This window comes from Ammodytes marinus (genome assembly GCF_949987685.1).
Source record: "Ammodytes marinus genome assembly, chromosome: 2".
Classification (NCBI taxonomy): Eukaryota; Metazoa; Chordata; class Actinopteri; order Uranoscopiformes; family Ammodytidae; genus Ammodytes; species Ammodytes marinus.
Window position 1 is genome coordinate 1,718,804 of NC_137231.1, and position 17,003 is coordinate 1,735,806.

General features: G+C 40.8%; 1 protein-coding gene across 1 annotated transcript; it reads right to left on the minus strand.

Annotated features, from left to right (window-relative positions):
• Positions 1-2,474: 2,474 nt before the first annotated feature.
• On the minus strand, positions 2,475-16,492 carry LOC307260949 (E3 ubiquitin-protein ligase DTX3L). The gene is made up of 4 exons (XM_080041348.1): positions 16,417-16,492; positions 11,224-12,195; positions 8,468-8,685; positions 2,475-3,067 (listed from the first exon to the last, which is right to left on the minus strand). Exons 1-4 carry the CDS (start codon positions 16,471-16,473, stop codon positions 2,998-3,000), a joined length of 1,317 nt encoding a protein of 438 aa, XP_079897474.1. The 5' UTR covers positions 16,474-16,492; the 3' UTR covers positions 2,475-2,997.
• Positions 16,493-17,003: the final 511 nt, after the last annotated feature.

The window sequence follows — 17,003 nt, forward strand, 5'->3', positions numbered from 1 at the left end:
AAAACTGGAAAACTGTCACGTTTTCACAGTGTAAAGTGCCCCTTAAACTCCGCTCGTGACTCGTGAGGAGACGTTACAACAGCTGTTGCGACCCGCGAATCGTGTGGCCGTTAATAACATGCATAGCCTAACTTATTAGAGCGATCGGGACTGCGTAGGCTACTTACTCACTCACGGGTGATTCACATAAACTCAAATAAACACGTTTCACATGTGGAATGATCGATTACTGCGGCAACGCTCACACATCCGACCGAGGGAGAAGAGAAAGGAAACTTACTAAACAGACTCTCCGGCCGACTGACGTCACGGCCCTAACTGACAGTTATCCACACTGAATAAAACACATCTTAACACACTGTAAGAAATATCAAACACTAACTTATGAACTTTGGGGCCTTTTCTACACACAGACACACGAACAAACTGCAATCAGGTTGTATTCAGGAATGCAAAACCATGGATCTCTCAATAGGCCATTATAGCCTATGCTATTTGCTGAATAGAGACAGACACATTTAAGTATGGTGTGGTTGTTTTAGTTGATTATAATTTATTTGCAGTAATTACACCATCATTTGGATTTTCAATGAATAAAAACTACATTTAAATGTATATATTCACCTTCTGTCCTTTATCTTTCAATTCATATAACAATATACAGAAAAAATGGTAATTTTTTGGGCCTATTTCGAATGGTAGAATTAATCGTGATTAATCCATGGAATCCTGTGATTAATCTGATTAAAAGTTTTAATCGTTTGACAGCCCTAATTATATTATTATATTATATATGTTTTATGAATTGTTACGTTTGTGATGTGTGGGCCTATTAGTATAGTCAGTGGTCAGAGTTTAACCTGTTGGGGTGCTGTTACTTTATTTGCCTGCTGAATCAACTGTAACAAATAAGCAGTAGAATAAGCTGACAGTAAACAGAAGTCACCAAAACAGTTGTCTCCGTATATTTTCTAATGTACTCATAATTGCATAGCTCCACAATGATGTCACATTTGCATTTTATGCATATTATGGGCATGAATTTATTGCAAAAGTCCTCTAAATCAGGCACAAGTTCTAGGAAAGAAGCACGGACTTCACTGCGTTTTTACTAAATGACGGAAGATTTTTGGCTGCATTCATGTACAGTCGGAAATTGTAGAATCTGACGAATATTAAAGAGGACCTATTATACTACTTTTCTGGTCTTAATTTCTTGTTTTACACTGCTATAGAGCAACCTGACACGAATCACATCACAAAAAACTATGTAGATTTTCGGGAAGCTCTTTCTCTTATTTTGGCGATCCAGCACGTCCTGTCAACACTTGAGTGTGTGTGCTTCGGCAATCTCCGCTCCCTCCGCCTGTGATCGGCCATCTTCGCTCCCCTCCCCCCCTCCTGCAAACCCCACTCCGTTGTGATTGGTTACCTTCCTTCCGGAACACTTTCAGTGGCGGGAAGCGCGAGCATGGACCTATAAGGGCGCGAGGCAGACGCGAACAGGGAAGTGACAGCATTACCATACATGGAAACATCCGCGTGGTGACTTCACAAAGTTACATGCGACGTCACAAAGTTACGGAAGGGTAGACCGCTTTGAACACGTGACTTCTCGACTGGCTAGAATAGTGTTTAGTGCTCTGCACAGACACCCCAGACGGTCAGCAGGGAATACGTCGAAATGCATGTAAGTCATTATTTGATAATTTAGTATGGTTAAGCATGACTATGAATCATCATAACAACGTTTATAGGTCATAAAAGTCAAAAAGCATCATAGGTCCGCTTTAAGGTCTTTTCAGCTTCTGACTAGGGTAGGCTACGTGCGTTTTGTTGTGGTTGTTTTGGCTTAAAAGAAAACATAATTCTTAAAGCCCTTTCAGTTGTCAGGGTTATATTGGGTGGTAACATCAACATGGCAATACCCCTGACGTCATTATTAAGTCATTTGATAAGGGGTTTAATTCAGGAAGATTGCATTGAAGGCCTCATGGTAAAAGTCACGGCCCGCCACTGATCACAACACCTGCAAAAAACAAACAAGCTATCTGTGTGTGGACAGATCCAGACAGAGGGAAGGAAGAGAATTTAGTTTGATTCATTTGTGAACCTCAATCAACCCAACACACAGGCAGCAAACAGATGAAGCCCATCTGATGTCTGTATAGGGCTTTACCTTAACCCAACTTGGTTTACCAGAACCACAATAGTTACCTTAACCAAACTGGAGTTGTCATGCATAAATGTTTTCTTGAGATAAGTATAAGGACACACTCACTTGAAATAAGTGATTATTTATCAAATATATGTCTATTTTAAATATGAAAGTGATGTGAAGATATTTATTTTCTATTTGAAACACGTTCTCTTTTTTCATGTGTTATTCAGTGTCAAAAACCGTTATTACATCTACTGTTATTCTCTGTTGAAAAGGTAAGAATGAAGTAGTCCAAGAGGGGGGAATATGAAATGTATAATACACATTACATATATATACATAGTGAACATTTCTAATGTGCACTCAATTTAACACAGGTTCATATATGGTACATTTATCAAAATCAAAGCCCCTGTATAAACCAATAGTAATGCTCTTCTTCAGCTGTCTCCATACATCTAATCCCTGATTTGTCTACAGAGTTGGGCTGAAGGAAAGCAGTGCATATTTAACATAAGCATTTACAGTACATCTGTATTTAATACAACTTATTTAAAAAATATATATACATTTCCAAATATCAGTTTGAATGTTTACAGATTCCAAACAAGGTCATTTCAAATAAAAGATCTTACAAGGTAAGTCAACCATTATAAAAACAAATATATATACAGTTAAATTTATGGTTATCTAATGTTAGTTGATATAATTATTTAAGGCAAATTACTACTGGTTTCATTATCCCTTATATTTCTGTAATGTTTGTATTTCAAAATATAAGAAGTTGTTACTTTGGTGACACTCCACTTCCATCTGTTGACAAACCTTTAAGTGACTCATTCAATTCCCTTTACTTTCAATTCATCTTGAACTCGGCTGAGATAGTCCGGGTCAGGGTATCCATAGCTGCAAAGACAACAACACAAGTTTAGAGACATCATGTGGCTCAGGCCCGGTTCTAGACAGTTAGATTAGGGTGGGCCTGTAGAAGTTTTAGGTGGGCACACTGGGCATTGAGACTGAAGATGCTCGCGCGCGAGCAGAATTTTTTTGCCCTTGTAAAATCTCTGCGTCTGCTTTTTGGCACATTTACTGTGAATTGTGTAGAACACAATATGCAAATAAACTTTGAGTGTTGCTGTGTGGGAGATTTGATTCTTGCATGTTTTTTTTCCAAAATGTTTATGAATAACATATAATATACATTATATACAACATAATGTATATATTTTTTAATCGCAGTATTAACTGTAGGCAGCCTGAGCTGATTGAAGAGAAAGCTGGGACTGGGCAACCTGGATGGTGGTAGTCCAGAGCTATATACTATACACATTATATAGATATATAGTCTTTCCACTATTGGCTCCGATGTCCAGCTGGGTGAAAATAGTAGCCAGCCGAGGTCACTACCCTGCTAGGGGGGTCCGGGGGTATGCCCCCCCGGGAGATTTTATTTTACCTTTTTAAAGTGAAATGCATGAATCTGGTGCACTTTGAGAGGAGGAGGCTATATCTGAGGAATTTTGTGTGAACAAATAATTTGGAGACACTGGGTCGGATGAATTAGAAGCTATTGAAATATATATCCATAGAAATTTCTAAACTTCCGGTCTGGTGTGTTACGTGATGGCAGCATTTTAACAAAAAGTATCGGTATAAAGGAGGACATAAATAAAATACACCAAAGAATGGAAGAAGCAGAAGAGCGGATCAATGCGGCAGAGACTCGGATTCAGTCTTGGGAAGAGGTGGTGTAAGTAAGTAAGTAAGTAAGTAAAGTTTATTTATATAGCGCCTCTCGCAGACCAGGGTCACAAAGCGCTTCACATTAAAAAAAACACAATAAAACGACACATATACAGAGTCTGTTACAAAGAAGAGTTTCCTAAGAACGTACAAAATATAATACTATACAATATAATACAGAGTACATAGACATGGATCTAGAAAGCCTGTTTGAACAAGTGCGTCTTAAGCTAAGGTGTCTGGGTTGGTGAAACTACAGGAGCAAACGGAGGCTAAACTGACTGATTTGGAGGGGCGTTCGCGTCGGGATAATGTCAGAATATACGGAGTAAAAGAGGGAGCTGAAGACGGAACTACATCGGTGATTGCTTTTGTGGAAGAGATGCTGATGAGAGGTCTGGAGCTCCCCCCCTCCACAGCTTTAAACATCGAAAGAGCGCACCGGGCGCTCGGTCCCAAACCCCCACCGGAGGCTCCGCCAAGGTCGCTAGTGGTGAAGTTCTCCAGCTACAGAGTTGAAAGAAGACGTACTCAAAAAAGCCTGGCAGAAGAGAGGTTTTGATTTCAAAGAAAAGAAGATACACTTGGACAACGACTACGCGCCGGAGCTGCAGCGGAGACGGTGGCAATATGCGGAAACGAAAGTGGCACTTAAGGAAAGAAACATAAGATTTCAGAGTCCTTTCCCGGCCCGATTGAGAGTATTTTTTCGAAGACGGCACAGTGATCTACAACTCAGCTGAGGAGGCGACCGCGGACATGGTGGAGAGAGGGATACCAGTGACAGTTCTGAAAAACCCAACCTCTCTTCTGGACCAGATTAACCGGCTGACTTGGAGACCCAGCAGAAAGCAGGACAACAGAGAGTCTTCACGTCTCAAGCCAAACTTCAAGGAGCGGCTCCATGCTTTCCGACACCGGGACACTTGATAAGTACTAGCCTGAATTATGTCTGGCCATGCTAAAAGAACTTGGTAATTTAACCGGTAAAATAGAGTGTATTGATAACTACTTTTCAACTTTTTTTTTCTTTCCTCTCCCTCATTACAGTGACTTCTACGTTAACATTTGATGAATGCAAAGGGTGGTTGTCAACGAAACTTTGTTTCATTATATATATTATAACATTTTGATGAAGGTAACACATTACATACTGTTTTGCTATGAACTTTGTCCTACTAAACTTATGACTCCCCCTACATGTAAGAGATATATGTGTCTTCAGTGGTTGGGGGTTCACGAGAGCTCCCGCAGAATCTACCGGTGCTTTTAATTGCACTGTATGAGTTATTACAACCTTGGGAGAAAGGGGAGTGTAGACCCCCTCCACATCTTTCTGGACATTGTATGAACTGTAAACATCTGCCTTTGGTTAATTTAGGACACACAAACATGGTGTGTGCGCACACACCATCTTCACTACATATAATCTCATGTACACTGTTCATTTCGTTGTCTCAATCATGTAAGCTACACTTGTGATGCATGTTGATTCCCTTGCATTTGCTGTTGCAAGTAAAAACTTCACCTGCTTTCAAGAAGCCCTGACTCAGATCTCTTTATTAAAAACACTTGGGTTTTTTGATAAAATAATTCCTTTAACAGTGGTATATGAGGTCGGGGCGCCACCTTGTGTTCGACATGGACCTAAGCACCAGCTTTAGAGCTGAAGAGGGCCCTCTCGTCAGGAGGAAGAGATTTTCCCTCTATATTCTCACTCCAACAGACACAGGCCAAAAATGTAGCCTCAAAATTGGAAGTCAACTTTGTTATTCTCATATGTTTTTTTTTATTTTCCTGTTACCATGTTACTGGTTAATGTTATAGTTTGTGCTACTTTTTGGTATAGCACCAGGGGTGTAAGTTTTCTCTTAAAGATAGGACTGCAGGGACCTAAAATATTTGAAAAAACGTTTAATGACAAGGTAAATTAAAGTACTTACATTAGGGATGGCCATTTAGAATTTTTTCTTTAACCGGTTAACCACCAGAATTAACGGTTATTAACCGGTTAACCTTTAAGATTTAATGTAGCCTAAAATAGTGAAATACATGAAGCATTATAGCAGGGCTCCCGACCTTTTTTTGTTCCAAAGACCGGCATATTAATTTAAAAACAATTCAGGGACCAGTAGCCAATTTAAATGCCTACATGTTGACATTCACACGGCACCTTGTCTGTTGTGAGAAGAGGTGTAGTATGCGAATGTAGGAGCAGAAAGTGCAAGAAGTGACTGAAAAGGGAAATTTACACACACACACAGGCTTAGGGGATGGGTAGCCTACCGAAACCCGGTGCTAAGTAGTGCTGAGCACGGGGCAACATTTTGAAAGACCGTAATATTGATAAGCTCCGATGTTATCAGTAAGGCATAACGATACTTAACGCTTTTGTTGACGGATTTTCGCTGTTGATCCTGGCACACAATAGGCTACTTGCACAAGCACTTCCGCGTTCACCGTAATACAGCCACACAGCTTCCGGTTCAACGTTCAATGGGTGACATGTCCGGTGAGTATGCTGGCCATGCAAGAACTGGGACATTTTCAGCTTCCAAGAATTGTGTACAGATCCTTGCAACATGGGGCCGTGCATTATCTTGCTGAAACGTGAGGTGATGTTCATGGATGTATGGCACAACAATGGGCCTCAGGATCTCATCACGGTATCTCTGTGCATTCAAAATGCCATCAATAAAATGCACCTGTGTTCTTCGTCCATAACAGATGCCTGCCCATACCATAACCCCAAAGTATTTACAGGATATTCCTGAGCTACACAACTTTTCTGCTCCCAGTCGACCATCTTGGTTTTGACTAATTGTGGCTGCTCTTACAATGGTTGGCCACTGGTTGGCAATGCATTGGATGACACACAAGAGTCCACTGTAGTGGCTGATATGTAACTAGGCGATCTACACCCATGCATATTCAAGAAAACAGCATTTGAATAGCTGTCCACTGTAGTGACCACTATGCGTGAAAGGGTTAAAATGTACTTAAAGTACAAGTTACTAGTTACTTTTTAACAGCGGGAGGGGGCAGGGTCTCTTCTGTGTAGGGCATTATATATATAGACAAGGGGATATAAATCTCAAACTAGTTTTGTTTAATGAATGCAACACTTTTACAAATTAAAGTGCACAAATTAAACAAATCATGTCACCACACATGTATGGATGTACACTGTGTCATTATATGTTAGATAAGCAAATATGGAGCAAATAGTCTGTTAATGTGGGAATGTAACCGGTCTACAGACCTAAACAGACTGTAGCTGTAGTTCTAATAATGTAATTGTGTATAATTGATCTAAACCATGGACATTGCAAGGTTAGGCTGCTCGATTTTGACAAATTATTATCATGATTATTTTGATTGACATTGTGTAATCACAATTATTATAGACAATTCATTGATTTAAGAACTGCAACATGCACTTATTTAACATTTTAAACCATGACTCTAGACTTTAAACATATCCTAATTGAACTGAAAACAAGGAAAATGCAAATAGGTAATAATATAATAAGTAAAACATATTTTTTATAATTAAATAAAATAAGTGTCAAAATCAAAATAAACCGTTGCAAATGTTGTTGATAGTGCACGTCTTTTGCTAGCAGGAATGTGAGGGCATATTTTATTTATATCTCATGGAGCTGGCTGGATAAACAAGTTGCATTGTAGGCTACAGTGTTCTTAATTGATGACTGTTGTGGTGGCAAGAGTCAAGGAGCTTTAAACTTCCTGTGTTTTTTTATTCCTTTATTGCTTGGTCATAGACCACTTGGATTCGATTTAAAGTGAGCAAACTAGGTCGTGATGTTTTGAGGTGCAGCTGGGTCGCACTCGCATATGACTTTTTTTCTCTCTCTCTCACGGTCGCGCATTTCATTTGACTCTCGTGTGTCCGTGCATAACATATCTTGCACATTATTTTAGTCTATTAGTTTTACCTTTCTTCTCGACCAAAGCCTGACTTTCTGCCGACTTCTGGAAGTTTTTCATAGCTCCCGGCAACACGAACCGTCTCCATCCTACTCTGCACTGTTAAAAGCTGAACGCTAAACACTATCAGGTGAGGGAAGGGCCGATCGCACGGCTGGATGAAAGGTTCGCTGCATTTAAAAGCCTTCACATCTTCACGTGCGGTACAATGATAGTTTAACTAGGATTATTTTGTTGTAATGATAGAGGGAAGCAATGTTTGTTGTTATCATTTAGTCACAATGTGTTCTCTCCTCCTGTCGATCATTCACTGAGTTAGTTTCCGGTATTGTGCCGTGAAAATAAAAGCCCCCCGCGATATTTCTTTTCTTTTCTCTCCTTTAGCCTAACTAGTTTTTTACTCAGTAACGCAGGTGATATGAAATGTAGCGAAGTACAATACTTCAAAATAAACATACTCAAAGTAAAAGTAAAAGTATAGGTTTAAAAAAATCACTTAAATTACAAGTACACAAAAAAACTACTAAGTAAATGTAATTCGCTACTTTACACCCCTGCTTATTGTTAAGTGTTGCCAAAAAAGCTAATATCTCTTAACAGAGTCCTTACTGAGTTGGTCCTCCGTGCGTTGAGGTTTTGTGGTGGATATCATTCCATGTGACCATGTTGTTCATGCCGCTGGTGGTGGAGCGGCCCACAGTGAAGATGAGTCTCTGGTTGAAGGCCTGTGAGAGCAGTGTGAGGGTCCGTCTGCCCTGGAGGCAGTCTGGCAGGTAGGCCGTACGGGACGCTCCTTCATAGGGCTGACCCGGGTGAGGGTGCTCCTCCTACACACACACACACACACACACACACACACACACACACACACACACACACACACACACACACACACACACACACACACACACACACACACACACACACACACACACACACACACACACACACACACACACACACACACACACACACACACACACACACACACACACACACACACACACACACACACACACACACGCTCAGGGCTGTAGAGTGCGACAGTTTTGATCGCATTTGCTACTGAAATTGATGATGACACGTGCGATGATGAATACAATTCCACTCGCACGAGTGCGACAGTTTGCTAATGAGCAGATGCTGTCCGTCTGAGACACAGAGGAGCGCTGCACAACACTGCTTAGAGCCCTCTACATTAACACTCTCCAAATTTGGGTAAATGTAGTCTTAGGCAAGTAAGTTATTGAGTCCACCCTCCACTTTGGCTGGTGAAAGATGTGTGCTCAGGACCTGTGCTTGTGCGGTGATTAATACACTTCACCAACGGTAATAACCGGAAGGAGACGGCACAGTTAAGTTAGCGCGTGTGCAAACAGAACATTTCCTGTGCACCTTCACATTAAAAGCCTGTTACTAGCCAAACGTGAGTTGACTTTTATTTTGAAGCCGGTAAGAACAAGAAGTTAGCGTTTCACAGCCCTGCAGTGCGCTAGCTTGAAAATCAACTGCTTCAGCTGCAGAGAGCAGTCAACAGTAGTCTTTTAAAACAAAGTAATAACTGATAAGCCACTGAAGAACTACTCCCAACACATTCACAACAACCTATTTAACTTATTCCAAATGTTACCAATATGTATAGGCCTACTTATTTATTTAATAGGCTATGTTTAATATTTTAAAGTTTGGTTTTAATTAACAGAAGGACATTTAACAAAAAAAATATTATTATGAATATAATAATGATATGTATATACACAGAAAATATATAGATATTAATTTTATGTGAGAAATAATTCTGAATCAGCAAAAAATTACAATTGGCAGGTTAGATTTTTTTGTCTAAATTACAATCAGTGCACCCCTATTATTTTTTCTACAATTATTACTGCACACTCTAGGATATGATATTAATTGAGAATTTCAAATGAGACCAAGATGACAGGCTAAAAGGTAATTAGAGCAAAATGCAAGGGTTAAGGTTATGCAAGTTTTCGATCATACTTTGTGTGCTACTGAATTTATTTTTGTGCTACTGATTTTTTTTGCTTGCTAGCACCAGTGCTATCACCTAAAAAAATAAGCGTACAGCCCTGATTCAGCCCCCTGAGTCAATACTTTGACTGCAGTAGGGGAACCTTGGCCATACTTGCCAACCTATAATTATAATGGACCTATAATTCCAAAATTAAAGTGGGGAGTGTGTGTGTGGGGGGGGGGGGGGGGGTCGTCCCTAGAAAATGTGAGCTTCAAAAACATTGTAGCCTACACTGCAACACCATCTTTATATGTCAAAGAGTCTACTTTTAGGCTATTTGTCTATTGATAATCATATATTAAGTCCATTATTATCATCTATTTACTTTAAATAAAATATAAAATGAGAAAAATATACAAATGAAAAGGGAAAAAAAGCCCTTTGCAAAAAGGGCACAGATCAAGTCAGAGGCCAAAGGGGCATGTGCCTGACAACAACCCTAAACAGCCAGATCTATTATGGAATGGTTTAGATTCAAAGCATATGCATGTGATATATCTGGAAATACTTGGAAATTGCTGTTCACAGACGCTCATCATCCAATCTGACTGAGCTGGAGCTATTTTGCAAAGAAGAATGGGCAAAAATGTCAGTCTCTAGATGTGTAAAGCTGGTAGAGACCTTCCCCAAAAGACTTGCAGCTGTTATTGCAGCAAAAGGTGGTTTTACAAAGTATTGACTCAGGGGGCTGAATACTTTTGCACGCCACACTTTGCAGTTTTTTTTTAATATAAAAAAACATTTTCATTCCACTTCAAAATTATGCGCCAGTATGTGTTGGTCTATCACATGCAATCCCAATAAAATACTGTAGCGACCCAGCAGGTCGGGATATGCGGCGGGGACAGTGTAGGAAGTGGGAAGTTGAGCGAAGAAGACTGCGGTTCGGGAAAAAGCCTGTGAAGACACGCTGCTACAACCCACAGTTAGCTAGCTAGCCAGTGTTCGGCTATCACCATTTATAGTTTTGGCCACTCCTCCAACCCCGGGTTTAGCCTGTAAGAGGACAATAAAGCCCGGTTCTCCGGTTAGACGTTAACCACTCTTTGTCCTCGTCATTCCGCTATCTAGCCCCCGCAGTGTCAGGCCGCAAACGCTAAAATACATTTACGTGTGGTTGTAATGTGACAAAATGTGGAAAAGTTCAAAGGGTATGAATACTTTTGCAAGCCACTGTTAGATAAGACATGATAAAAAAGTGAACTCGATGTTTTTGCAGGTTTTAGTTGGTGACAGTTTTTTTTCCCGCCAGCACATTACTGACATGTCTGTGATGAAGACTTAGTTGCAGTTGAAGGAAAAGCTTTGGTCAAATATTGTTTCCTACCTGTTGGGTGCCACTTGGAATGTAGTAATGGATGATTATTGTTCCGTATTTCTCATATCCAGGAAGAGAAGAATCCTTCTTGGTGACTTTCATTTTGCCTCCATGGGGTTGTGTCCCTGTCAGAACACCGTATACATGTCCACATGTGGGGCATACAGGCTTGTACTTAAAAGATTTCTTTAGACAGTTTCTGCAGAAGGAGTGCTTGCACTTCAGAGTCTCTCTCTCTGTATGTGCTATAGGTTCCATACAGATTGGACATGACACATCTTCAGGTTCTGTGCTGTGTGCAGGTAAAGGATCCAAGGTTCCACTACTTAGAGTGTATGCTGCACTTTTGTTCGTTGCACTTGGCATATTTTGTGATAGAAACTCCTTCAATTTAGCAATGTGTCCAAAGGGCCCACACACAGATACTGCTTTGCTGTTGCTGGTTGTAAAGAGAATATGTGGAAATCTCCTCTGAAGGTATTTCTGTTCATGTGCACTCAGAGGAACAGATGTGCTTTGCAGGTCTGAGGCCGTTCTCTGGTAGAATGTGATGAATCTCTGTCTGACAAAGTCAGCATGAACCGGGTCCATGGAGCCATGGCGTGGTCTGAAGGTCACTCGTACTGTTCCACTGTGTGCTTTTCTGAGATCAGGCTGTGTTTTAATTACAAAACTGTTGCCTCCAATTTTGTGAAGGTCTTTATCCCATTTTTGCTGGATGTAGGCCATTACAATCCCAGATACATCCACAGATTTAACACGAGTTAAAGCTTGTTCTTCTTGATGAGCCGTTCCTCCATGTGTGGAGGCATGGCTAACTGCTGACAGTTTGACTGAAAGCTTCTCCAGTTCCTCATAAGTTCCTCTCACTGTGTAGCAGGGGCCCTTCTTCTCATGTCGAAAAGACTGAAGAATGTTCATCAATGGTCCGGGCTGTTTGTACTCAGCCTCATTAATGATGAAGGAGATGTCTGTGATGAACTGCAACAAGACATGACATTTGAAGTTAGCTACACTATTAACCTCCATCTAAGGTGCACACTTTACATTTTTTTTGTACAGTAGCAACTAGGCCTATTTTTTTTCCTCTTGTTATGTCGCACAAAAATCACGAGAGCAAAAAAAACAATGGTAGGGGAAACACAGAGTTGGACATTTTATGCTGAAACAGTATCAAGGTTAGCTGCACCCAGTGCCTTCAGATCTGATGACACAAAATACCCCATTCCGAGCTGCTAATGGCCATAAAAGAGCATAACATTTGATTTACATTTAGAATATACAGTAGTTGACACATACTGTATGGACATATACTGTATAACCCAATATGGCCGTACTACGCTTGAAAAAAAAGTGAAAAATAAACCGCTATTTAGCGAACAATTGAAAGGATACTTATTTTTTATGTAAGCATTAGCATAAGTGGTGAAAAACATTTATGTTCTTCCCCCCTCTGCAACGGTACAATAAATAGAATAGAATAGTATTTGCCAAACAACCAGGGTTGGTGGTAACTGTTTTCGGTACATGGTTATAAATAACAACAGACATCACATTGATAAAGTGTTTCCTCTTCTACACTGACTGTATGGAGTTAGTATTAGGTTATAAATCCGCCGCACACAAAAAAGAAACTCACGAGGGGATGTATGTGATTTCACACGCGCAGATATCTGCTCTTGCTCGCCCAATAAGCAGCTTCCGCTCACTCGTGGAGTGCTTCTATCTCTGCGGGCGAAAAGTTCACACTTTGGGGGCGGAGCCACTGGACTTTGATTGACAGCTCTCAGGGAGCCTGGGGTTGCCAGGTTGGAGCATGGACAGGCACATGATCAGCGAGTGGTTTGGAGAGTGATTAATTTGCTTTGCAGCGGAGCACACGCTCACAAATATCACACGTTCATGTAAATGATATTGTGGGAAGCCAATATCGTCATTGTGATAAAATTTGGTATATTGTGCAGCCCTAATGTAGAGCATGGTCTTTTTTTCACAGTGGCAGTAATACGCCGTCATAGACAGTTGTTCCGACCATCCGTTTATTTTTATTCTTTAAATTTTCTTTTTTTCTCCTTTTTTATAGGCTATTCAACCCAATCTCTATAAGTGCACATAGGGCTGGGCGATATGACGATATCATATCGTGGACAATATAAAAGTGTCTACCGGGAGAGATTTGGCCATACCGTTTATACCGCGGAGAAAAAAAGTTCATGTGGCGGGAGCATAGATAGAGCGGGAGGCAGCTGTCCCTCCGAGTCCCTACAGTTACACTGCAGTTACACCGCCGCGCCACACGGGGGCTCTGCAGCAGAGTTCTGGGCTGTAATACAGCTTCTCTACCCTCCACAGTAGAAGCCTCATCTGTTGCTCTAGCTGTCTAGCTCAGGTGCGCCATCACTACAGTTAACAAACCAACTCCGTGTCACGGTGGCAGAGCAGCTGGTATTAACGGTCAAAAATGTCATCGGGCAAAGGAAACTTGCTTGCTGCTTCAGCGTGCTGTTGCCATGACGCAGAGTTGGCTTGTTTTAAGCCGCAAACTACATGGGTTAGCTCTCATGAGCTAGCTGGCTAATAATGACATCTTTAGCCTACTCGGGGCTTCACCCCAGTGCTGTTATTGTTGGAGACAGCCAGCAAGGCTGGTTAATGTAACTTTAAAACATGTCAAACTTGAAAATATTATTTGTGTTGAAGCTGGAGTTAAAGTATTACCAGACATTTGCTCATTAGTTAATTTTGACAGCTTTTTTAAATGAAGATGAGCAAATACTGCAGGAAAATTCAAGTCTTTCATTATTTTGATATAGGCTACTATCAATTGGAAAATGTAGGCTATTTGGTTGATGCTGTCATTTTTATTTTTCACTGACTGACTAAAGCCAGACTGGTGTGGTATTTTGCACCAGTTTTTCTATTGTATGGAAATTTAAGTTCCAAGCAAAAGATGAAAATAATCTAATGTGATTAAAGTTCAGTACAGTTATTGTAATCTATTGAATTTAAAGGAAAAATACTATACCGTGATATCCATATCGTGATATAAAATGACCTATATTGTGATATAAGATTTGGTCCATATCGCCCAGCCCTAAGTGCACAGTGTGTAGGGAGCTCACGGCGGCACAAATACTCCCGTTATATCCTGGTTCTCGGACCTGTGTGCTATGAGAGTTACCTCGCTGGTCACTCTCATAACCAGGAGGGGTGCAACGGATTACAAAACTCACAGTTCGGATCGTGTCACGGTTTTTGAGTCAAGGATCGGATCGTTTTCGGATGAACCACAATACAAAAGGCAAAGATAAAAAGACAAATATGACTTTGCTTTCAATAACATTTGTCATTTAATTTAAAAAATCCACAGTGAATTACAAAATAGGCTGTGTGTCCACAAAGGCTATTTTATAATATATTTAAATATTTAAGAACAAAATGAGGTTATATTCCTGCTTCCATTAAGCATGGATAGTAGTGACTGAGCAGTGAAGAGAGAAATATTGGCAGATAGCTTTACTTCATTATTTTTTTTTTTAACTTAAAGCTGCAGTTGATCATTTGAGCCGTTGGGATCTCAACGGCTGTTTCCCCAACGCTCTTCCTGCTGTAGCTCCTCCCTCTGAACGACAGCTTCGCGCGTTCATGTGAATTCAGTTACATTGACAGGAGACAAACACCATGTCCGATTCCGAGGTGATTAAACATTAGTAATGATAACTACATACGTACATATTGAGCATACATTTTAATCACAGACATACCATGTATGTTAGCTTAAAATCATTGTAAGTGTGCTGGTAGGCCTAACAAAAGTAGCTGTAACAGCCAGGCAAGATAGCAAACTAATTGTAACAGAGCGGAGAGGTGTGTGTGTATCTCCTACTATCTATGCTCCTGCTCTGACCGCAGCTGGGAGGGGCTGCTCGGGCAGTGTTGCCAACTTAGCGATTTTGTCGCTATATTTAGCTACTTTTCAGCCCCCCTGGCGACTTTTTTTTCAAAACAGCGACAAGCGACAAATCTAGCTTTTTTTCTGGTGTAATTGGTGACTTTTTCGCCGAAGCAAATATCACTTTTAACTCTTCTCAACGAGCAGCGGGAGCCTCCTGGCCCGTCCCCCGTCACAGAGCACTGACAGACGGCCCGGTCCTCGCGCAGCTGCCCCTCCCAGCTGCGGTCAGAGCAGGAGATACACCTCTCAGCTCGGGGCTGCTGCGCGAGGAGCGGGCTGCGTGTCAGTGCTCCCGCTGCTCGTTGAGAAGAGATGATACTTGCTTTGGCGAAAAAAGTCACCAATAACACCAGAAAAAAAAGCTAGATTTGTCGCTTGTCGCTGTTTTGAAAAAAAAAGTCGCGAGGTCGCGGTCGGAGAGGTCTTGATGTGATAGGGCAAGAAGACATGGCCGGTGTACTTTTTTTCAAGCTCTCTCCGTCTCCCTTTCAGCAGTTAACTTTTCAATATTCGTCTTTCCTCGTTTTTTTGCTGTCTTAGCGGTGTTAGTTGTTAGTATCCTGGGAATGGTAAATTGAGGGTTCGTTTGTGAAGACATTGCCACTCGCTGTCCGCCGTAGTAGCCTTGTACCAAACAGTAGGCTAGTGTCAGACTGCTAGGGTCGTGAACGCTCACGCAACTGACGCATCAACGTCGTTGCCAAGGTCCCACAGCCAATAAGAACGGAGAATCTGACCTCGCTCTGATTGGTCAAAATTAACATGAGTGGTGGCAATTTTGGGGGGCAGCACACAGAGGCAGGGGGGAGCAAAGTGATAAAAATATATTTTCAGACCACTTCACCTACATATAGCTGAATGGCTATTATGACAGTTTTGCCAAATATTACAGTAAAAAAAACTCTCAACTGCAGCTTTAAAGTGATCATCACTGACTTTAGAAGCCGATCAGCAAATCTTCACCCGAACCGTGAATTAGGACACAAACAAACTGCTTTCTCCCGTGTTCTTGTTTCTGTTAGTTAGTTTTTGTTAGTCTGTTTTGGTTTTGTACCAATAAAGCAATAAAAGGAGAACTCGCCCCGTATTTTCGTGTCTGCATTCCAGCAAGCAAACGGTCAAGCGAAAATTGGAGTGGTATTTTCTCCTTTCTGTCCCTTTGCATTCAATCCTAAAAACAAACGATCAAAACGTACACGGACCTTTCTCACATTGCTTTAGCCTTTATGTACAATAGATGAACCTACCTCCATACTGCAGCGTCTCTCTCCAGGCAGCAGCACGCGGTTGTTAGTCTGCATCATAGACGTCTGTCTGCTTCGGTTTCACTTTCACCTTTAGTTTGTCATCCGAGTTTGTCACGTGTCTATCCTACGGAAGACGGTTAGGGCCAGACAAATAACGAGAGGGCAAAGTTATTTATTTTTTTAAGTTGAAATATTGAGAATACAGTTAAAAAAACTTTTTTGTGAATTAATTCTAAATGTTGAGAATAAAGTCGACATTTCCAGATGGAAGTCGCTTCAAGAAAATGCCTTATGTAGATGAACTGAATAATTGGTCAAAAAAGAAATAAAAATTAACTTTAGTAGCCTTACAAATAGGCTAAATGACAATGTAGGCTAGTTAGTTGTCAGTAGGCCTACACCATACTTTAAAGAAACATGCCAACCGATTGCCCTAAAAATACAAACTTAATTAAAGACTGTTTAATAAATGTTCTATTCAACCGTTTTTAGTTTTAATGAATTGAGTCTTTAATAAAGGAATATATATTTCTAAACAATAGCCTAAACCTGTTTGTGGGGTGAATATTTTCTTGCCTCTGACACTG

Coding starts and splice junctions, on each gene's coding strand:
- LOC307260949 (XM_080041348.1), bottom strand. CDS start 16,473: ATGATGCAGACTAACAACCGCGTGCTGCTGCCTGGAGAGAGACGCTGC. Junction 8,686..11,223: donor TTCCAAGTGGCACCCAACAG/GTAGGAAACAAT, acceptor GTGTGTGTGTAG/GAGGAGCACCCTCACCCGGG. Junction 3,068..8,467: donor ACGCACGGAGGACCAACTCA/GTAAGGACTCTG, acceptor TTGTCTTTGCAG/CTATGGATACCCTGACCCGG.